The sequence below is a fragment of the Typopeltis vanoorti genome, chromosome 10 (assembly GCF_054136105.1).
Source record: "Typopeltis vanoorti isolate ZY-2024b chromosome 10, IOZ_Tvanoo_1.0, whole genome shotgun sequence".
Lineage (NCBI taxonomy): Eukaryota > Metazoa > Arthropoda > Arachnida > Uropygi > Thelyphonidae > Typopeltis > Typopeltis vanoorti.
Window position 1 is genome coordinate 62,213,224 of NC_143558.1, and position 24,937 is coordinate 62,238,160.

Consider the following 24,937-nt stretch of genomic DNA (forward strand, 5'->3'; position numbering starts at 1 on the left):
GAAATGGTCCAAGGTCAACTGGTGTCCATGAAAGCCACACTATGTCTTGGAAAAAAAAAGATTAATACTTTCTAAATACCATAGAAATAAGGCATTAACCATTTGCAAAACAGCTGGTTAGAACAACAGATTAGTAATTATCATGGTGGATCTTTTCCTGAATTTGGGAAACAATTACAATTGCTTTATGCTACGAATCTAAAAACTCCCCTTCAGTAAGTGCTCTGTTGTATAAGAGAAGAGGGTCAATAAAACATAGTGAAGAGATGTTTTACCATCTTATAATGGATCATTAGGCTCTGCAGCACTGGCAGGAATAAGTGTCCATTCTCATTTTTCCTTAATGAACTAACACATCTGAAGAAAATTTAGGACTACATTTCTTGCTGTTCCTTAAAGATAAATAATTCAGGAGGATATGAAGTTCATACTGAGATTCTAGCAAAGTTTTCTCCTTAAGTTTCTGCAACTATACATCCATTATGTTATAAGGCAGACAAATGATATGTTTGATATTTACCTTTTGCCTTTTTTCTGGATTTGATCCCATACAACTTTTGCACTGGTTGCATGAATGATAGATAACGTAAATAAGATCTATGACTGTTTTTCATTCTGATGTGTAATGTGTTTTGGTACAAGTACTGAGATTTAATGTGGTATAGAATCTCTGAAACATACCCCGTGGTTAAATTTTTGGCTACTTGGCACTCAAGGTTTCACCATAGTTTTGGATAGAATGGAAATTGAGATTTACTGAGATGGATATAAAAAAAAACACCATCCAGAAAATAACTGATAATTATCATTCCTCAGCCAGACTACAATCTAATGTGAAGAGGATTTTCATATCCCTTAAAGGATTTTCTGAACAAATTGCAAGAATTCTTTTCAACTAAAGGACATTTGTCACTCTTTATCTGATGCTATGCAGGTACTATATTTAAAACATGTAAATATTTATGCACTGGTTTTATTTATATATCTTTATAATACAATCTTAGCCATAAAATAGTTCCCTAAATTTAGATAAATAAAATTCTAATGATAAATACTTTTGAATTTAATGAAGAGAAAGACATAACAAATATTTCCAAGACTGGAGGATATAATGAAATTGTTACTACATAATGTTTGGAAAGCATTAAATGAGGAAGAAGTATCAGAGTTCAGCAAAAGTTCTTGTTTATTTTGGGCAGGGTGCAGGTCAATTTAGTAATCTCCAATAAATTGACCTTTCTTGGTCAGGTGATTTTCAGCTAAGATACCAATTTTTCTGGAATTTTTTTTTCACCATTTTTCTGAAGTACTTTTCTATACTATAGAAGCTGAAAGATGCACAGAACTTTTTTTTTTTTTATATTTTTAAATAGCACTTATGGAACTTCACTGACATGAGGCTTTCTCTTCTTAAATATTCCATCATTATGATTTTATAGAATATATTTCTAAGGAATGTAAAGGCTTAAATGAATCTCCTAAGTAATGTAAACCTCGTAAGCGAAACATTACTTACGAGGGTGGTCTGAAAAGTTCTCGGCCTCGACCATAGATGGCAACACTATTGGCAAGATTTTTTTTTTCTAAGTTGGTACATCTGTCATAAGCATCCATGAGAAATTGCAAGTCATTCTATCAAGTAGTTTGTTTTATACAGCTGTCTGAGGCAAAAGTGTTGTCTATATCCTTTGAAATGGATAAAATTGAGTATGTGCGATTATAAAATTCTTTGTAAAAGAAGGGTTAATGCCAAAAGAAATTCATTTGCAGTAAATTAAAGTTTATGGGCACTCTTCTCCTTCATTTTCAACAATTAAGAAATGGGCTGCCAAGTTTAAAAGTAACTGTACCAGCCTTGAAGATGATCCACGTAAAGGATGTCCAAAAAATGTAACACCAGAAATCATTGATCAAGTGCACGATATTACATTGGATGACAGGTGAGTCAAAGTGTGTGAAATTGCTGAGACTATAGGTTTTTCAAAAGAATGTGTAGGATATATTTTGCATAAAGAATTGCATATGAAAAAGCTTTGTGCGAGATGGGTGCCGAGCTTGCTCAGCAGATCAAAAATGCACTTGTATGAAAATCTCTGAACAGTGCTTGGAGCATTTTTAACAAGAATAAAACTGATTTTGTGCATACATTTATTACTATGGATGAGACTTGGATTCACCATTACCCACCAAAATCCAAACAGCAGTCAAAACAGTGGACAGAAGCCGACTGTTCAGCACCAAAGACAAAGTCGGTTCCATCAGCAGAAAAGGTCATGGGATCGGTGTTTTAGGATGCTAAAGGCATTTTGTTTATTAATTATCTTGAAAAGGGTAAAACAATAACCTGGGATATTATTCCGATCTTTTAACCAGACGATGAAAAAATTCGTGAGAAAAGACCCGGTTTGCAGAAGAAAAAAATCATCTTTCATCAGGACAATGCACCTGCCAACAAAGGTGTTTTGGCAATGGGAAAATTAAGGGATCTACACTATGAATTATTGGAACATCCACCCTATTGCCTAGATTTGGCTCCCCCTGATTTCTATTTCTTCTCCAAAAATAAAACTCTTCCTCTGACTTCTATTTCTTCCCAAAAATAAAACTCTGAAACTAACAGACTATGGGCAGTGTTTTTCTTCAAATCAAGAGGTGATTGCAGCTGTAGAGGGGTATTTTGCAGATCTTACTGAGAACCACAACAGGGACAGAATAATAACGCTGGAATAAATGTATTAGTCATAAGGGAGATTATGTTGAAAAATAAAAATAATTTTGAAATTATAAATTCGTTTTTTTCATCGTTAGGCTGGAAAGAACATTTCAGACCCTGCCCTCATATGACCCCCCCCCCCCCAGCACAATCCTTTTGAAGATAAAATGCAATGCTGGTTTTCGCTACAATTACATCCATCAAGTGTTATTTTTATGATCATCCCTTTACATATAAAGATGAGTGGAGTATGCTTAGTACAATAGAGAGAGAGAGAGGCTCCTTGATTTTTTTTTTTCTTACATCAAAATTGCTGTGTAGGATCTGGTTGCTGTCTTGCTGGGGAGTGCCTGCTTTCAATTTTATTTATTTATTTTTTTAAATAATTAAAAATCCATTAAATGGCATAAACACATAACACACAGTGCAGTACTTAAGGTGGACAAAGAGTTGAAAAAAAAAAAAAAAAAACCCAGAATGGCTTGAAAAATTATAAAACATTCTTGAGAGACACTTGAGGCATTAAGTATTATATAAACACGTTAACACAAGGATATTTTAACATTTGCCAAATATTTCAGTCTGAAACTAACAGACTATCCTCAGTCTGGTAGTCTATTAACTTTCAGACAGAAATATTTGGCAAACATTAAAATATCCTTGTGTTAACGTGTATATAATTCTTATTATAAAACATAGTGCTTGTTTAAGTGACTTAAGGCTACCAATAAGTGGAGTATCATCATCATCATCAAATTGCTGATATATACCATCTAGGGGTGTACAGGATATTATGATAGTACTACATGATAAACTTATATCATTACTAACTTCCTTTCTACAATTTTCCTCCAAATCAATCTGTTACCTATAAAGACTGCAACATTATCAGATCTTATATTTCTATCCTCAAAGGCACTTTTTACTGTATCAATCCATCTATATCTTGGTCTTCCTCTGGGTCATTTTCCTGCCAACCTGGCAGAGAACACTTGTTTTGCTAATCTTTTCTCACCCATTCTGTTTAAGTGACCATACCACCTGAGATCAGCTCTGCTATGCATTACTGGATGCTGACAATCTCAAGTTCTTTCCTAATATCCTCATTTCTAATATGAAATTGCCACCGATGCCATTTGTTCATGCCACTAATCTTTCTCAGGACTCTTATATCTTTGTTCTATAGGTTCTCCATTCACAATGCAGTTGATATTTTCAATGTTTCTGCCTATTTTCATTGTCTTTGTCTATTTATGCATCCACATAAAACAAAGAACTGAGATTAACATCTCCAATTTTGATATCAGGTTTAATACCACTTTACTTCATAATGTGATCCATATAGATACTGAATAACAGAGGGGATAGTGTACATACTTGTCTGACACCAAATTTACAATTAAACCAGCTTTCTGTACTTCCTTCAATTCTAATTGCTGACTTACAATTCAAATAAAGACTAAGTATTGCTTGATATAATGCCCAATTGACTCCATTTAACCATAGCATTTCAAATAGCTTCTCTCTCTTGAAATCTTGTCATATGCCTTTTCCAGATCTACAAAACATAAATATGGACCTTTGTTATATTCCCATGATTTCTCAACTATCTGTCGTAAAGTGAAAATCTGATCCCGACAGCCTCTATTTGGCCTGAATACAGTTTGTTCTTCACCAATCTGCTTTTCACAATTCTTCTCAACTGTTTCTCAAGTATACTTGCATATATCTTATCTTACCAGGAACACTCAGTAGGGAAACACCTCTGTAATTCTCATATTCAGTTTTATTTCCCTTTTTATATATGGGTGCTATGAGAGCTCTACTCCAATCATCTGGAATTCGTTCCTATGTTCAGGTCTTCTGAACTATGCATTGCAGCCACTATAAGACTTTTATATCTCCATACTTGAGCATTTCTGGTCGAATATCATCTATTCCTGCTGCCTTTCCCCATTTCAAGCTTTTGATGGCTTTTTCTACTTCAAGTATGGATATCTATCCTTGACTGCATGCCTGGTCAGTGTTTTTTTTACAACTGTGCTGTCATTACATTTCATTTAGCAATTTTTTGAAATAATTACTCAATACTTAATTTCTTCTCCTCCTGGTTTCATGTCACCTTTATCATCTGTAATTCCTTTTACAGAACTCTTTCCTCCATTTCTGAGCTTCTTCGACAGCCTCCAGAATATCTTTCCACCTTCTTGATATTTATTTTCTATGTTCTTACCAAAGTCTTCCCATGACTTTTGTTTAGCTAGTTTTACACAGTGTTTAGCTTTCTTACATTTGTCTGTGTATTCTCTAGGTGCACAAGCTGGCTTATTTGCCAGGAACTTTTGATATGCTTTCTGCTTTTCTTCACTGCCTCTTTAAGTTCCTGTGTCCATGGAGTTCTGATTTTTCTATCCTTGCAGACAACCTCACTACCCTTTCTAGCTGAATCAATTAGTGTTTTCTTCGCGACTTAACATTGAATCTCCAAGGTTTGGTTCTTGTTCTCAAACTCATTCTTGTGTTGATAGTACCAATCTTGAACTCTGGTGATGTTGAGTTGGGATGGGTTTTAGGATTTGTTCCAGTAGCTGACTTTTTGCCGTTTGCCCTGGTTCCCTGGCAAAAACAATGGGGACCCTTGTTTAACCAGGTGACATCCCAGTCGGCATGAAATTTTGTCATGTTCTACCTTCATTTTTTTATTTAAGCCAATAAGAATACAATTTGGTCAGCTAAATTCCAAACTGCCACCCCATCCTCGTTCATTCAGTAGGCAGGTTGAAGATACCTAGCAGGGTGCACCACGAGAAGGTGAGGATTGGACACTGGGTCAGAAGCCCTGATCGGTTTTCAGCATTCCTTTAAAAGCTATGTGGAGGTCTAATCTCAGTTAAATAGCTTTGACCCTTAAGCACTCCTGATCTAATATAATAATACCAAATGATGAAAAAAAATTTATCAACCAAAGACACAAACATCAATATAGTAGGACTACCTTCAAAATCTCAATGGAATTCCATCAAACCCACAGCTCCTGTTTTTCTTGATATTAGGATATTTTTACAGGTTGTAGAAACATTCCACATTTTGAATTTTGACATCATCTGCTAATTCTTTCAAAGCCAGTGAAGAATATATTATAGTTCCCTAAATTAGCTCAGTTCAAACAGCCCCTTATAAGTGTACTTGTGATTAGAGTCAAAATTTGACATGTCTCAGAAGTGATTGAGAGCAGTCATTCAGACTGAAGCTGGATGACTTCAACAGTGATGTTCACCAGCCTTCTTTTTTTTTTATTGAATCCATTAAATGAAGAGAAAGTTCTTAAATTAGATGATTTTTACTATTCATTTATTTTCTTCTTCTTTTCAGCCATTTTCTGTTCACTGCTGGACGAAGGCCTCCTCCAGTTCCTTCCAACTTTGTTCTTGGCAAGGGTTGACCAATTTTTCCCAACAAAATTTGACACTCATCACTCCACCTTCTTTTAGGATGTCCTTGGCCTCATTGCCCTATTTTGGAATCTAGTTAATTCATATGGTCCATCACTCATCTTCTCTTCTGGATAATGTCTGGCCCATTTCCATTTTAGTCGCTTGTGGTGAAAAATGATATCAGTAATATGAGTCTGCCTTCTTATCCTTTAATGTGATGCCTAGCATCAACCTCTCCATTTTTCTTTGAGTTGCTAGTTTATTTGCAGTGCATTTGAGACCAAGTTTCACAACCATATGTGACGATTGGAAGTATAAATGTCTGGCTAAATGTTTTACTTTTTAAACAGAGTGAGACATCATTGTTTTGAAAAATGCTTTTCAATTTTCTGAATGTACTCTAGGCAAGTTGAATTCTTCTATTTATTTCCTTTTGGAGTCCACAGATTAGATCAATGAAATGACCTAAGAATGTATATGAAGAGACTCTTTCCAAGAAATTGTTTTCTATTAATATGTTTTTTGTTTTCACAAAATTATTAAACATGATTTTAGTTTTTTCTCTGTTTATTTTTAGACCAACTTTTTTGCTTTCATGATACAGGTCTTCTGGAGTGTTTGCAAAAATTATATCATCTGCATATCTTAGATGTGTTAAGTTTCTATTATTAATTTTTATACCAAGGTTTGTCCAGGTTATATTATTAAAAATTTCTTGAAAAAGATTTTTGGGTGATAGAGTGTCTCCTTGTCAGACACCCTTCTCAATTGATATTTCATTGATATATTCTCCAGGAACTCCCTCATTCTAGAGTGCTTTGATTAGTTTTGATGGAATCAAAACTAATCAAAGCATTAGTTTGGATTAGTTTGAAAAATTGCATTAGTTTTGATGGATCAAATGCTTTTTCATAATCAATAAAGGCTAAACAGAGAGACAATTGGTTTTTCTGGAAAAAAAAACAATTCATTCATTTTAAACAATAAAAAAAAAAAAATCAATGAAACCTCAGATATAAGTGATTCATATATTATTTTTCTTGCAAACCAACTCTTTTTATATGGAACAGATATACCATTTCTCATGGCAGGAGTGATCATTCTCTTTAAATGGAAAGACATGGTTAGAAGAATTTCTCCTCCTGTACAACAAACCAGCCCAGGGAAGAGAACATGGCAAGATAGTAGACTATACAGCCTGATACTTGGTTCTACAAGTAACAGACTACTAGTCTAACATGTAGAAAGAAAGATGAAATGACAATTATTACAACTGACTCTCACCATAGTAAACACCATTGTAGTAGCAGACTTACTATAATTGGAGGTGTTAATGTAATAAACTACTGAAAAGTCATGAATGAAGTCCCACAGATATAATGCAATTCTAAAGATTATTCACTGTAGCAACCTATTTCTGCATTCCTTATAAGGAATAAGAATCAGATTACAATGATAAAAAAAAAAGATAAAGAAAATATGATATAAAGACAAATTTTTAACACCTTCAGGTTAAAAATATATAACTTCTATAAAGTATTCAACTTTATAAAATAAATTATGCAAAAACAAATTACTTAAGAATAATCACCTTTGTTTTTTACCATTTTCTTCAAATAAGAAAAATCTACATCACAGGTCAAGTCAGCAGTTCCTGGTTCAGAGAGAGGATCGTGAAGTTCATGTCGTCGAAATGCCTGAAAAATAATGTTTCTAAAAATATTCTAATTGAAATCTTTTACAAAATGCTATCAAAATACTTTGTGCAATATTATATACAGTAGTACCTTGGATTGTGAGTAACTTGGTCTGTGAGTGTTTTGCAAGATGAGCAAAAATTTTTTAATAAATTTTAACTTGATAAACGAGTGAGGTCTTGCAATATGAGTATTACCTATACGTTTTGTCTGCCGAGCGTCACGTGATCACAAGCCGCTCAGGATTGTGGGTAATCGTCTCGCATGCTCGGTCTCAGTTGGTATACCTCATTCGTATAGTCAACATTCATGCTAGTGTTGTGACCATGTGTGTGTGTGTGTGCGTAAAGCATTTTTTTATTTTGTGTCCAAATGTAGTGACTGTTCTTTATTAACTGTACTACGACAATGGCCCCAATGAAGAAAAGGGTTGAAAAGGAAGGCAATAAGAAGGAGATGATTACGTTGGAAATTAAGAAGGAAATCATCAGGAAGCACGAACAAGGTATGCAAGTGGCCGCCATCGCAAGATTTTATAAGAAGTCTATGTCAACGATTTGCACAGTATTAAAGAAGAACTAAGGGGGCTAGATGTAGCAAATGGAGTCACAAGAGTATTAAAGCAAAGGCCCCGTATTCTGGAAGATGTAGAAAAGTTGCTTTTGGTGTGGCAACTTTTCTACATCTACATAAACGAGAAGCAACTAGCAGGTGAAACTGTGACCGAAAACTTGATCTGTGAGAAGGCAAAGGCCTTGTACGTCGACCTCTTAAGCAAACTGCCAGGTACGTCTACAGGAAACGAAGAAGGCTTCAAGGTGAGCAGTGGATGGTTTCATAACTTTAAGAGGAGAAGTGGCATTCATAGTGTTGTGAGGCATGAAGAGGCTGCGAGTTCAGACGCAATGGCAGCTGAGGCGTTCATTGCCGAGTTCCAGAAGCTCATGGTTTCCGAGTTACCTGTCACAGCAAGTTTTTAATTGCGATAATATGGAGCTTTTTTGAAAAAAGATGCAAAAGAAGACCTACATTACAGCAGAAGAGAATGCAATGCTTGGTCACAAGCCCATGAAAGACCATCTCACCCTCTTGCTGTGTGCTAATACAAGTGGTGATTTCAAAGTCAAGCCCCTGCTCGTGTATCATTCTGAGAATCCACGAGCCTTCAAGAAATGCAAGGTGCAGAAGAGCCACTTAAATATTATGTGGAGGGCCAACAGCAAGGCTTGGGTAACTCGTATCTTGTTCGTTGAGTGGATTAACGAGGTCTTCGGTCCTGCAGTGAAGAAATACCTTTTAGAAAAAAAATTGCCACTCAAAGTCTTGCTGGTTATGGATAATGCTCCTGCTCATCCTTCAGGCCTTGAGGATGACTTACTGGAAGAATTCGAGTTCATTAAGGTCAAGTTCCTTCCTCCCAACACTACTCCATTACTCCAGCCCATGGACCAGCAGGTCATTTTGAACTTTAAAAAGCTTTACACCAAGGCACTATTTCAGCGATGGTTCGAGGTGACCGAAGGAACTAACCTTACCCTCCGAGAGTTTTGGAAAAATCATTTCCACATCGTAAACCGCGTCAAGATCATCGATAAAGCCGGGGATGGATCGCCAAGAGAACCCTTAATTCTGCTCGGAGAAAACTGTGGTCTGATTGTGTCGAGGGGGTTTGCTCATGAACAGGAGCAGCCAGTTGTCAATGAAATTGTGTCCTTGGGGAAGACCATGGGACTGGAGGTGAATGAGGATGACATTCAAGAGCTGGTGGAGGAACATTGCCAGGAGTTTACCACTGACGAACTGATGGATCTGCATCACAAGCAACAGCAAGAGGTTATGGAGGAGAAAAAGATATCCCTCTCTTCAAATGAGATCAGGGAGGTGTGTAAAATGTGGGAAACAGTGCAAAATTTTGTAGAAAAGCACCACCCGAGTGAGGCTGTGGCGTGTGAGCAAAGAATCTGTTTAACAACAATGCAATGTCATATTTCTGTGAAATCCTCAAAAGGAGGCAAAAGCAAGTGTCACTGGATAGGATAAAATAAAAGTTGTCCTACCCAATACAATTATTATAATATGTAAATTGTAATGTAATTAATAAATTCGATTACTTTATGTATATTATATTTAAATAATAAAAATATAAAAAGGTATACATATACAGTACTGTATACCTTATACAGCTGTATATGTATACCTTTTTATATTTTTTATTATTGTATTAATAAAAATATAAAAAGTACTTTTGTATTAATCATATCTATATGAATATTTTTGAGTTTTGGAACGAATCATCTGAGTTTCCATTATTTCTTATGGGGAAATTCGCTTTGATATATGAGTGCTCTGGATTACAAGCACGTTTCCAGAACGAATTATGCTTACAAACCAAGGCACCATTGTATTAGACATTTAAAACAGAACATTATGAATAAACTAAGCCCTACAGTTTTGACAATACCTATCCTCAGTGGCATAAAAGAACTAAGAGAAGAGAAACTGCACATATAAATGTGCAGATTCAAATAAAGATTCAATTCAAAGATCAAAGTTATCTTAATACCAACTAATTCTAGTTATATTATATGGCTGTCCTCTTCCAAGAAAATCTATGCAGTTTGTAACATCTAAAAAAATCGTTGGTTTAGTATTTTTAAACATCAGATTTTCATTTTGATCACAAAGTGTATTTATTATCTTCAAAAACAATTTTTAACTTTAGTCTTTATCTCTGATTTTAAGAATATTGCAATCGGTTTTTAAAATCCTACTAATAGAACTGAAATCCTTTATAAAAGGTTTCCTTTTTCCAGTAGCAGGACCAAAAGGAATGGCAAAATATTTAGCCAGTTTGTAGGCTGGAAAACCAATATGTCATTGCAGATCTAAAATTCCCTTTTTATGTCTTAAGTAATCCACAAAAAACGAACAGCTTTGTGTTAATTAAACATAGAATGTTATACATCAAAGATTTTATCTGCAACTGTTTTGAAATTGGTGATTCTAAAATTTAGGGTCAAACAAATGTTTCCATTCTTCTGATGCAAACATTTGCTTGGCCAAGTTACAAAAATTATTCTGACTGGAATAAATGTCTTTGTTCCTCACTTCACTCAAAATTCACATCTATTCACATCCAGGCCTTGATTTTCCAATAGTGTGTGCACCAAAAAAAAAAAAAAAAATACATGAAAAAAAAAAAAAAAATTGAATATTACAGATTCCCAAAACTTCATAAAAGTTACAAATAGAAAAGATTTCAAATGACCAAACTGCAGAAAACTCGCTTCATGTATAACTGGCAGTTGTGCCCTCTGTCCCTTATGAAGATCATTAGGTATAACTTCTGCTTGTCTATGATCTCACCTTTCTCATCTCTCCTACATCATTCTTTTTTTTCCTACTCTTGCACAGATGATCAAGGCAAATCACTTCTTACTCTATGTTGATTGGATTTTAATGGTATAGATGCGAACACAGATTGATAAGAAAATAACTATTTATTAACTTAAATGCTAATATTTCGCTGGTATTATATCCAGCATCTTCAGAGCATACAAACAAAGTTTGTTACAGTAGCAAGACAACCACAGTCAGATGTAACAGTGGGACTAGTATGAGTAATTGTAGCATGCAACACAAGACTAAAGTCCTAATTAGGCGCCATCTAACTTTAAAAATAAAAATAAAAAAATAAAATAAACAGACATTAATTTGGTCTTAGAATGACTGTCTCTCAAATCTTTGGTAGATTTATACAGCCATACTTGTTAAGGTTTGGAGTATGTTTCAAGGCTTCTTTTGATTCCAGGAACAACCGCTATGACTTGTAAAAGCTTCTGTGCAATACTTTTGTTTTTTTTTTCCAATTGATCCCATGTGCAGGAGTATCCAAAGCATGGGCTGCCAGACCTGACTTGCAATAGCGAAAGTAGCGGATATATTTTTTGTGTTCACCGAGGCAGATGTCTACAGTTCTTCCTGTCTGTCCATAGTAGGCTCGATGACATGAACAGGGCACTTCATAGACTCCTTGATGCGATAAAGGAGAGAATCTGTCCTTAGGTGAACAGATGAGAGTTACCAATTTCACATAAGGTTTAAATACAGTGCATAGTAGGTGTCTGTTAAGCACCCTAGATATCTTTTCAGATGTGCCTTTAATTATGGAATGGTGATAGTTTTGTTGTAGTCTTCTGTGGTAGATAGTGGGGGGATTTTTGGGGAGCATTTAAGTATTTTATCTATCTTATGGGGGATTATAGCCATTGGTCAGGAAGGTGTGACGCAGGTAAGAAAGTTCAGCAGTGAGAGCAATGTCATTGGAATAAATTGCTCTAGCTCTATGGGTTAGTGTATTGTTGAGAAGGGTAATGGTGATTGTTTGTGTAAATATCTCCCTGTATGTGTGGGTTTTCTATAAACCGAGAATGATAAGGAACCTTCTGGAAGACATGTGATAAGTGTGTCCAGGAAGGGCAGACAGTCATTGGCTTCTAGTTCCATTGTAAAGTGGATTTTAAGGTGCTGGCTATTTAGATGCACTAAAAATGTATTCAATGTGTCTGGGCCATGTGGCCAAATAGCAAACACATCAACATAGTATAGCCAGAGACTAGGTTTGAGAGTGGCTGTGTTGATAGCTTTTCCAGATGTTCTATGTAGAAATTGGCTAAGTGGGGGAGAAAGGGAGGATCCCATAGCTGTCCCATCTAATTGTTTGTATATTTTCCCTTTCCATGTAAAATAACCTGAGTTCAATGTTGCGCACACCAGGTTGATAGTTTTTAACAAAATGGGCACTCATTAACTGAACAACCTCATCTGCATCTGTAACCCTCATGCCATCAAGATTTAGAAGAGTTATTCTTTCATAATCATTTTTTCTTTTACTTTGCAGCATATCGATAGAATTCTTGTGGTTTGTCTTTAGCATGCAGAGCCAGTTTCTTTTCATACTTAGACTTTGCTTTCCATACAGTATACTCCTCAGCTTGTCATAATTTCTGGTGTACTTCAGCATGTAACCTTTTCTGAATGGAACATTCATAAAATTAGTCACTTCCCAAGTGAGTACTGCATGATCACTGTCATCAACTGGAGGCAGAATAGTTACATCTTTAACTGAAATGTCCTTTGACACTATAATCAAATCTAACACTTCTTGTCCTCGAGTTCCTTCTGTCACATGCTGCTAGAGGAAGTTGTCCTACAACAGTTCAATAAATGCATTTTCATTCTTCTCATGAGATTCTAATGCTACCTAATCAACATTTGGATAATTAAAGTCTCCCATTATGATTACTCTTTTCGAGCTCATCTTTTCTATTTGGTGATGTATTTCTTCATCACTAGCAACAGATCCATCAGGTCTGTAACAGCACTCCACTATGTAATTGATCTTGTTAGATTCCACCTCACACCAGATGGCTTCAAGCTTACTACTGCCACATGAAATATTGTTAGTAGTAGTACTACTATACAATCATACGTCTGAACTCAAACTGGATTCAAGTTATCCAATATCATTAGCAGCACACCTACTCCTCTCCTATCCTCTCCTCTCTATCCTGCCTAAAAATACTGTACGCTCAATACCAGTTAGTAGGTCTGATTCTGATAGCCAGGTCTCACTACCTACAATCTGAGGCCACAACATATCGACTAAGGCAACAAACTCTATCTCTTTGTTTCTGATACTCCTAGCATTCATGTACAGATATAATAATCTACCTGTTTGTTTTTTTGTATCATCTTGTCTGCAGTCTGCCTGACACAGTTGGACAACTTGCAGATCTTTATTCTTCTCTAATGCCTTACACATCTTTGATCTCTATTCGTCTATAATAAGTTTAGTTTAATCCTTTATCCAAGTGTGGATAATTATGCATAGTTATGATAATTATTATCAATATTAATTAATAATAAATATTAATTATTAATAATATTAATAGTTATAACTATAATAATTATGCTTAATGCATAGCATTACGCATGTCCGCAAGGAGATGTGCTTTGCATTATGGGAGATACTGAGATGGGAGTGATGATAGCTTTCTCCACCTTTGTCACGAGTTGCACCACCTTAGCTCAGTCCTGAAGATACTTCCAGGTGCAAACTTTGTTTGCTCACACTTGGTAAAAGGATTAAACTAAACTTATTATAGTCTAACCAAGCGAAAAATAAACTCTCTATTCTTCTCTAATGCTTTAGACATCTTTGGACACATTTGATGGGGTTCGAACCTAATGAACACAAATTCGAAATTGTTCTCTCCTCGTCAACATTTCCATGACAAATCCCATTCACACTATTCCTCCCTTTATATAGTTTCCTTGACTCTGTATTATGTCTCATACAGTTATTAGTTTTTATAGCCTCCTGATACCAAAAGCATTCAGGTGTGGGCCGTCCCTCTTATACAAATCCAATCTTCCCTCAAACTCACTCCATACATCCAAAAACTAGTATCCATTCCTTCTACACAGCCTATGCATCGGATTGTTTGTCATCATAACCCTTCTTCTTAATTCATTTTTATCATAGTGAGGTAAAATACTGACGATTTTCACTTTTTCACTCTTGCCTCTTCCAACAACTCTTAATATGTTAATGCAAACAGAATGATGCTAGAGGAATACTATCTTATGAGATTTTGGGGGGTGTCAAAAGGAAGACTGGAAGAAAAGGATTCTTGTATTTACAAGAAAAAGACAGGGTTGAGTTTTACTAGCACTGAAATCAATAAGGTTATTAGCATCTGTTAGATCCTGAATGCAGAGCTTTACAAGTAAATTCTTTATTCAGGATTTAACATGACAAACTACTACTTATTAAGGAGATATCTGCACATCGGCTAATAATTATAAAGTGTTGTTTTATGTCTTGTAATAATGTATAGTCCATGTGTGCGATATAGTGAGAGTTATTGCTAGGTTATTTGTAATTCCCAAGTAAGCTGTCTAGTACTGTGCGAAATTCTGAGAAAAGTTTATAATAGTAATCCGGAATAATCGCGTATAATCGGTATGAGTTGAGCGTAGCGATGGAGGCTATACCTACGCGGAAATATGACGTCAGAGCGCCTACCTAGAATAATGTAACCGGACAGGTTAGCGAGAGTGTAGGATCACCCAAGGGGCATGAACGATGGGGTTTGTGGGTGAAAACCAGATTGAACAGAGGGCGCCTGAATAGGGCGAATAAAAGACGAAGCACACATTTTAAGGGGCGTTTTTTGACCTTTTGATTTGAGAGTGCCAGATTCGAGTTTAGGGGGAATTGGTCGGAGGATTCGTGAGAGAGCGGTGGGTCTTCTACGGTAATGACGGACGGCAGGTTCTTTTCTTGAGAATGCTTGAAGATTTTCAAGCAGAGCTGATCGCGATATGACGGCCCATGTGGAATTGAGCCTTAGCAGAATGTCCCATTGGAGAAAGTTTCCTGCGAAGCGGTAGACAGCAGGCAACAGTCGGAAACGATTAGAAGAAAAGCGTAGTACATCGCCAGGCACAAAGACAGCCGAAGAATATGCAGTACGGTAATCCAGACCTACATGAGATGGCGGCATGAAATCTGAAAGGATCCGGTAATGTAAGTGTTTTCGTTCTATGTTAAAAATTTGTTTAGAAGAACAAGAAATTTGTGTGCATTGTAACTAAAGGAGACTAGTAGAGAACTTTTAGTGAGAATTGGATTGAATTAATTAAGCCCTTGTGTAACAAAGAGGAGTTGTTAAATAGGCAGTAATTTGTGAATGACTAGACTTGCTTAAAATGAAATTTAGAATTAAGATAATCATTGATAGAGTATTAAAGAAAGTGTTCAATAAGTATTCTGTGAGTAACTTGTGAAAGGAGTTATATAGCAGTAGTATTATGCTTAAACCTAATCCTTTCATAATTGAAGGATTTAATTTGCTCTGATTCATTGTGATTTAGTATAACCCTTAACTTAGAGTGAATTTTGATCCATTGAGTATTTAAGCTTACATAACTGTAAATGTTTGTGTTTTTCCAATAAACATGCTTTGTACCTTATACCTGAGTTATGAACGATTACGAATTCAAACCACCACTTATGAAATTGAACCTTTTTGGCGGGAAGGAATTTAGATATAATTGTTTAAGTGAGATTCGGTCTACGACTGCTAACTGAATCTGCACAGCGCTAGCGTGAGATAAATTATTGTGTGTATCCTTTTAAGTTTTGAATTATTTCCCTGAACAAAAGTCTCATATGTTATAGGATATTGGCTGGCGCAGCGAAATATTAATTTTGCCAATATAAAAGAGGAAATAAATCTGAATTAGTATTTTAGGAGCACGACAATAGATTAGAAGGAGAGTTATTATAGAGGTAGAATAAGATATAATATAGAGAGATAGCAATATAACAATAGAGTAGCCAATAGGATCTTGATTGTATAAGGTTTTAGGTAAGCGAAAGGATAGATTCAGGAAACGGTAAATTAATGTATAATAAGATTAAACTCATCATTCTATATTTTGGTTTAACCAATAAGAATTACAATTTGGTCGGCTAAATCGCAAGTTGAGAAGAATTGTTGAAGAAAAGCTTGGTGAAGAACAAGCCGGATTCAGGCCAAATAGAGGCTGTCAGGATCAGATCTTCACTTTACGACAAATAGTCGAGAAACCATGGGAATATAACAAAGATCTGTATTTAAGTTTTGTCGATCTGGAAAAGGCATATGACAAGGTGCCAAGAGAGAAGCTATTCAATACACTGCAGTTATATGGTGTCAATGGGGCATTATATCAAGCAATACTTAGTCTTTATTTGTGTTGTAAGTCAGCAGTTAGAATTGAAGGAAGTACAGGAAGATGGTTTAATGTTAAATCTGGTGTCAGACAAGGATGTACATTATCCCCTCTGTTATTCATTATCTATATGGATCACATTATGAAGGAAAGTGGTATTAAACAGATATCAAAATTGGAGATGTTAATGTCAGCTCTTTGCTTTATGCGGATGATGTTATACTTCTAAATAAATCCGCTACAAGTCTGCAAGATTCTCTGACTAAATTGAATAGCTGTTGTAATAGATATGGTATGAAGGTCAGCAATAAAAAGACAAAGACAATGAGAATAGGCAGAATCATCGAAAATGTCAACTGTGTTGTGAATGGAGAACCTGTGGAACAAGTAAAACATTTCAGCTATTTAGGCACGATTTTTACTGAAGATGGTAAATTAAATATAGAAATAGACAACAGAATCAGCAAATCTGGTATGGTGGGAAGTCAATTGAATAAATTCATATGGAATAAGAGAGAAATTAGTCAGAACACTAAATTAGCTGTATACAAGACAGTGTTCAAACCAGTTTTAACTTATGGATCTGAGAGCTGGGTCAGAAGTAAAACACTTGACCAAAGGCTAGAGACCACAGATATGAGAGTCCTGAGAAAGATTATAGGCGTGAACAGATGGCATCAATGGCAGTATTATATTAAAAACGAGGATATTAGGAAAGAACTTGACATTGTCAGCATTCAGGAATGCGTTAGCAGAACTAATCTCAGGTGGTATGGTCACTTGAACAGAATGGGCGAAGAAAGATTAGCAAAACAAGTGTTCTCTGCCAGGTTGGCAGCAAAACGACCCAGAGGAAGACCAAGATATAGGTGGATTGATAAGGTACAAAGTGCTTTAGATGATAGAAATATAAGATCTGATAATGTTGGAGTGTTGACAAGTAACAGACTGATTTGGAGGAAAATTGTAGATAGGAAATTAATAGTGATGTAATTTTTTTCATGTAGTACTGTCATATCCTGTACACCCCTTGAGGGTAAATGGCAGGAATTTGATGATGATGATGATAAGATTAAACTTACGATTTATGAAATAATATTATATGAAAGTAAGGATATAACAATAACACAGTCGACAAAATACAGATTTAACACATCCCAATGACGAATGGTTTCAAATTTGAATTTAGAGTTATAGAAACTGATGTTCTGGTAGTTTTGGTAGTTTGTGTAGTGTAATATCATGAGCAAAAACTGTACTGGATTTGCTATTGGAGACAACTGTTGATACAGCACAAGAACAGAAAGGTGCTTGTGGAACCCCAGGATTAGTTGCAAAGTTTGACGTTAAAGATCAATCCCCATTACATATAATGTGCATCCAAATATAAAGCAGACAGATCATGACAGAAGTTTTCCTAAAAAGCTTATATGCTAAACTCAATCAAATGTCTTAGAGATAACAAGAGCATCCACTTGAGTCTCCAAGTGGACTCTCAGGTGGTTGCTTGAACGGAATTTGTTGAAAGGATATATATAAGCAAGCAAGAGCCATATCAAATAACAGCAGCAGAATCCATAGTGACAATTGTGCAGTAGGCGATGAAAAGCTTCAAGGTAGAACAAAAGTTGAATAATAATTTGATGGTGAGGATTTGTTGCCCTTCTTAGGATGGGTTAAATATGGGATAATTTCGAAAGCTGCAGGATAGATATCTGTAAAATATGAGCGAATAAAAGGGCAATTTTAGAAAAGAAGTCAACTTCAGAATAGAGTGCAAACTTTCAGAACAACCAGAGAAATTTCATCTGTAGAAAAAAACTTTTTGATATCCAAATGTGGAGAAAGTGCTTCTTATCTCCTTCTGGCAGAAATTTAAAGTCTTAAATAGTGCCTATCTGGAATGGTAAGAGGACATTTACCAAATTCATCAGTGCAAGAACTGAAAGAAAAGTAAGCTAGGATATATTTAGCTTTTTCTATGGGTAACAACAACAACAGAACTATATGAGTGCATAAAAGAAGTGTAAACAGGGATGGAAAGTTATAGCTGGTAGCTTTGGTAAGAGACCAGAAAGCATGACTACCATTTGGACATATGTTTCTTGCTTCTAGCACTTTATCAATTAATTTGGATGGTATAACTAAACAACAACAAAAAAAAAAACATTGTTTTTTGATGAAAGCCACTCTTGTACATCCTTGGTGCTTACTGGAGAATTAAGGCTTAGATAAGGAATGGACAGATGTTTAAAGTGGAATGGAGAATAAATGTTTCTGTATCAATAAGAATTGCTTCAGTGCAAATGTTTACATCAGGAAACTGAACACAATCCAACAAGGAAATGAAGCACAAATTAAGATAATTCCATTTGGCATTCTTATAATGCAGGTTAAGATAAGATCTACAGATGAAAGTGGTTGTCATAGATCAGGTGTGTTTAGAGAGTGTTTAGGGTTATCTGGATGGAATGCAGTTAACAATTTGTCCAAGATCACTGGATAATAACTAATGCCTCAACCACTTGCTTTATCTGCACAACTGGAAAAATTTTAAAATTTGGGAATATGAAAATATCTTTTTAGAAGATAACCTCACTATTAAAAAAGTTAAGGCTAGATTGAAAAAAAAATCAACTTTCAAAGAAAGAAATCAAAAACTTCAGAACGGTTGGTGGCTCATGTTGAATGGAATGAAAACTACACCAGGAAGGAATAAATTAAACAACAGTTAAATGTTTCACCTCACTCAAAAAAGGAATCTTCAAAGAGTACAAAAGGAATTGTAGCAAATGCAAAAAAGCAACAAAAAATAAGTGCAATTTAGCAGATAAACCAAACTGAAGTGCAGAGTCCTACTCTAGAAAGGGCACCCCCCCCACATCCCCTGAGAAACTAGTACAAAGCCTAAGTTGTAATTTAGAAAGCCTAAAAATTACTGTTATCCACATATGAAGGCAGGCATTCATATAAGGAACCAAGAGAAGAAGGAGATAGTCCATAGGAGAATAATGTGAGAGAATTTGTCCAATGTGATGTGTGTGGAATGTATGCATTCCCGAATGAGGCTGGAGTTTGGATTGAAAGTGATAGTGGTGGGAGAATGTGCAGAAAGTGTAAGCAAAGTGAGGAGTTGAAGTATGTGTCAGGTTGTGAGACAGTTATGGTTGAAGAAAGTCAGAATGAGAGTGAAAATAGTGGCTTGATAGGGAATTGCAATGTACAAGATGGCAATGAGAGCGCTGATCTAAGAAAGAGTGAGAGCAACTATACAGAAAGAGAAAATGGTTTGAATGATAAAAAAAATGAGGAATTATTTGTAGGAAGTGAGATCGCTAAGTTGCGCGCAGTGATACAAAATGCACAGCAGCAATTAGAGCACCTGCAAAACTCTTTCCAGAGTGATTCGGCTAACGTAAATAAACAGCATAAGAGTGGGAGAGTTTCTGAAATGAAGGAAAGAGTGTTGTATGGCGACTCATTATTAAGAGGAGTGATAGATGCGAGTGTAACTAAATCGTACTTACCGGGGCCGAAATTTAAGGATGTAAGTGAGAGTGTTAGAGTGCAAAAACAGAGGGTGAAAGAATTAATAATTGTGGTGGGTACGAATGAATTAAAAGGTGATAAATTTTTTATGAGAGAGGACTTGAAAGTATTGTTAAAGGTAGCGAAAGAAAAGAGTGACAGAGTTAAAATGGTGAGTCTGTTGCCACGGTATGACAGAGAGGAGTTTAGAAGGAGGGCCATAATCGCAAATGACATTATGCACAGGTTATGCAGAAGGTGTGGTGTGGAATTCGTGGACGTGTGGAATGAGTTTGATGGGTGAAAGGACTTATACAAGATGGATGGCCTGCATTTTAATGGACTTGATGTGCAGAGACTGGAAAAAGTGTTGCTGAATGAAGTGAAAATGGAGTGCAGAACCAGGGAAACTAGAACTACCAAGGAGGAGGGGGAGTGGATATGCAAACTTCAGTGAGAAAGTTGAGTGTAAAAATGTATATAATGTACCTGAGCCAGCACTAAGGACAAGAAATCAGAATGGAATAGTTAGAATAATGCATCAAGATAGGGGTGGGGCAAAGGGACCTCTGCATTTCATGTATTCTAATGCCAGGAGTATTAGGAACAAGAAGGAAGAATTTTTGGCCTTGGTTAGCTCTTCCTGGCCACAGGTTATTTGCATTAGTGAAACATGGCTGACGGAAGATGATATAGTTAGTGGGATAGAATGTGTAGGTTATAGTGTGTTTAAGAGGGACAGAGAATAAAATGGGGGGAGGGGTGTTATTGATGATAGCTGATGAACTGCAGCCAAGGAGAATTGAAGTTGTATTGTAGGATAGTGAAAGGAGCTCATTTGAGGCTATTTGGTGTGAGATTGAGACTGGCAGAATAAAATATACAGTTGGGTGATGCTATAGACCAGGTGATGGAATAGATGGTGGAGATAGTATGCATAAACAAATTGATGAAATGAGGAAGAAGGGTAATTATTATGGGGGATTTCAACTATGGTAACATTGACTGGAAGGAGGAGAGGACACATGTGAGGAAGGAAATGGATTTTATTCAATTATTAAGGGATAACTATCTGAGACAGCATGTAATTGAAAATACTAGGGGTGTGAGAGTGCTTGACCTGGGAATCTCACAATTTGACTGAAATGAATATGACCATGTTGCTACCTATTGGTGAGAGAGATCATAAAGGTCTTGACCTGGGAGGTGGCTAAAGGTGTGGAATTTTTGATTAAGATAGGGTATATGTGGAATTACCGTGCTGGCAAGTTTGACAAGCTTAGGAGATTGCTTGGATCAGTGCCATGGCATGTACAACTGCAAGGGCTGGACATCGATAGAGCATGGGAAGTGGTCAAGGAGCATTTACAGGAGGTTATGGCTGATTGCATACCTAGGGCCCGAATAGTAAAACAAGTAGGGGTTAAATGGATGAACAACACCATTAAGCTTGAGCTGCAAAAAAAGAAACAACTGTGGAGGGAATTTAAAGAAAGGGGTGACCTGCATGCACACGAACGGTATATAGTGCAGGCCAGAGGTGTAACGAGTGTGGTAAAAAAACAGCAAAAGCCGATTATGAAAGGAAACTAGCTATGCAAGCAAAAGAGAATCCCAAACAGTTCTTTCAATATGCTGCAAGCAAGAAAAAAACTGTACATGGCAAAATGAATTTAAGGAATGACAATGGTAAGGAGGTCACTGAACCAGTCGATATAGTGGTGTTACTGAGCACGCACTTTGCAAAAGTATATCATCCAGGTGGTGACATTGAAAAAATGAAGGAACCATTAGTTTATACAGGAATTGTGATGAATGAAGTGGAGGTGAATAGCCTATTACAGAAACTTAATGTGAATACATCTGTGGGATTGGATGGTATACCGGCATGGGTTTTGCGTGAAGTGGCTAAGGAATTATCAATGCCCTTGACCATGCTGTTTAATCTGAGTCTCGGGTCTGGTTTAGTCCCGAAGGTGTGGAAAGAGGGGAAAATAGTTTCACTGCATAAAGGAGGATCCAAGACTATGGTGGCAAATTACCAACCGATCAGCACATCAGGAGTCGTTGTCAAGGTCTTGGAGAAAGTAGTCAAGGGAAAAATACAGGAATGGATTGATGAAAATGAGATACTGTACAGGGGATAGCATGGCTTTGTGAAGGGTAGATCATGCCTCAGTTAACTTGCTCAAGTTTTATAACAAAGTGACGGCAGAACTGGATAAGGGAAATGGGTTTACAGCGATACTGCTGGACCTGGCAAAAGCGTTTGACAGGATACCACATGGAATTCTAATCCATAAACTACAACATATGGGAATGGATATAGGGTTGGTGAGATAGATAGGTGGGTGGTTGACGGAGAGATATCAAAGAGTAGTTTATTCAGGAGTAGAGTCCAAAAGACGGCCTGTGACTAGTGGTGTGCCGCAGGGTTCTGTTCTTGGACCACTGCTGTTTAATCTGTTCATTAACGATATAGGGAAGGATCTAAGTGGAACAGTTCATTTGTTCGCTGATGATGCAAAGTTGGGTAGGGCGATAGTGAATGTAGAAGATGTCAAAGTCTTGCAGGATGACTTAGATAGATTGGAGTTCTGGGCTAAGGAGAATGGATGTCAATTTAATGTGACAAAATGTAAGGTTATGCATTTTGGGGTGAAAAGATTAGCAGCAGTATACCACATTAGTGGAACTGTACTCCAAGAGATTGATGAGGCCAGGGACTTGGGAGTGTTGGTGGATAGGGAGATGAAGTTTAGGGGGCACATTGCAAAAGTAGCTAAATCAGCACATCAACTCACTTGGTTGTTGAAAAATACCTTCACGAGCAGAGACAAGTAAGTTATTGTACCTCTGTACTGAGCCCTGATAAGACCTCATCTCAACTACTGTGCCCAGATTTGGTCACCTCGGTTCCTTCTTGATGGGGAGGAGGTGGAGAGGATCCAGAGGCGAGTGACTAAGATGATAGCAGGTCTATGGAATGAACCATAAGAGAACAGGTTGAAGATTTGTAGGTTGCAGAAACTAGTTGATAGGTGGAAAAGGGGAGATGTGATTGAGACGTTTAAATTGCTAAAAGGATTCTATAGGATTAATTCAGAGGATATTTTTGAGATCAGGACTGGTGGTGGGAGAACTAGGGGGACACCTATGGAAGCTGGGCAAGAGTGTGGTTAGCAGAGGTGTTAGAGAGCTGGGGTCTTTACTTTTAGAGTGGTAAATGAGTGGAATAAGCTGCCAGAGTCTGTTGTGGGTGCTATGACAGTGAGCGAGTTCAAGGCAAGGTATAATAGATACTGTGAGAATGTCGAATAGTTGTGTGGACATGATGTTTAGGGCCTCCCTCGATGAGTCTAAGGACTCCCTGGAGTAGCCCGAAATAATAACAATAATAATAATAGGAGAATGGGTAAGGAAGGCCAGTTTCAAGTAGGGTTTGAAGGAAGTGCAGGACTATTTTTTCAAAGTTCTGGCTATTTTTCTGACATATCCAGGACAGAAGTAATGGAAATTGCATTATCTGTAGAGAAGGTCAAAGAGTGCAAGAAAGACAAAAGGTCACTTTTGGTTACCAGCAAACTGATGAACAGTACAAGGCTCAGTCAAGAAAGGTGATGAGTATGGCAAGAAAGGGGAAATCATTTTATGAGAAAACTTTTATGCTTCCGTACTTCACCAGTCAAATGTCATCTACTCCATCTGCCGTTCTGCATTTCAAGTTTTTGGTAGCTTTTTTTTTTACTTCAAGTATTGATATGCATTCCTCTTGAAGATGTTCTAGTATGGTTTTGTCATTGCATGGTTCGTTTAATAGTCTTCAGACATCTAGAACATCCTTATCTTCAGTTTTCATGTCACCTTTATCATCTTTGATGCCCTTTAAAATACTTTTCATCCATTTGTAAACTTTTTCAATAGGTCTGAAACACTGTCACGTTCCTGATATTTATTTTCCACATTGCCTCCAATTGGTGAATGTGACCATGCGATGTTGACTTGGGGGAATGTACATGAGGAATATTCTGTCAGGAAGGGGTATATGTGGAACTACGAGGCAGGTGAATATGACAAGCTTACGAAAGAGCTTAAATCTATGCCATGGCATAAAACACTGAAGGTTAAAGATGTTAGTAGTCATGAGAGATAGTTAAGAGGCATCTAGAGGAAGAAATATTAAATTGTACACCTAAGGTAAGGAGAGTTAATCAGGTGGAAGTTAGATGGATGAGCAATATCATTAAGCATGAGCTGCAGAAGAAAAAAATGCTGTGGAGGATATATAAAGAGAAAGGTGACCAGCAAACTGATGAACAGTACAAGGCTCAGTCAAGAAAGGTGACAAGCATGGTAAGGAAGGAAAAATCAGATTATGAAAAGAATCTGCTGAGCAGCCAAAGGAAATCACAAATTCTTTCTTTATGTGGCAATTAAAATGAAGAATGACTATGGTGACCTTAATGAGTGCTAATGGTGACGAGGTGAGAGAAGCAGATAAAATAATTATGATACTGAGTGACCACTTTGTGGTAGGTAAGGGTTTGCTTAGATGAAGTTAGAGCAGTAACCTCATCCAAGTGAAGTTACTGCTGTAACATGTTGGTGCGGAACAGAGGTGAATGAACTGGACGTTCTTAGGACACTGCAGAATCTCAATGTAAATACAGTTGTGGGATTAGATGGGATATCAGCTCAAGTTTTGCTCATTGAAAGAGCAAAACACATTTTAAAGTTCTAAATGTAAGTGATTGCTAGTGATTCATAAAATATAGATAATT

At 36.5% G+C, this 24,937-nt stretch overlaps 1 protein-coding gene across 1 annotated transcript in view; it reads right to left on the reverse strand.

Moving 5' to 3' along the window:
- The window catches only part of LOC150102459 (protein arginine methyltransferase NDUFAF7, mitochondrial-like), a 149,752-nt gene that overhangs the window by 29,732 nt on the left and 95,083 nt on the right, over positions 1-24,937 (reverse strand). Inside the window, exon 8 of the mRNA XM_090399592.1 lies at positions 7,739-7,844. Coding sequence (XP_090255718.1) covers positions 7,739-7,844 — 106 coding nt within the window. The remainder of the gene's footprint in view (positions 1-7,738; positions 7,845-24,937) is intronic.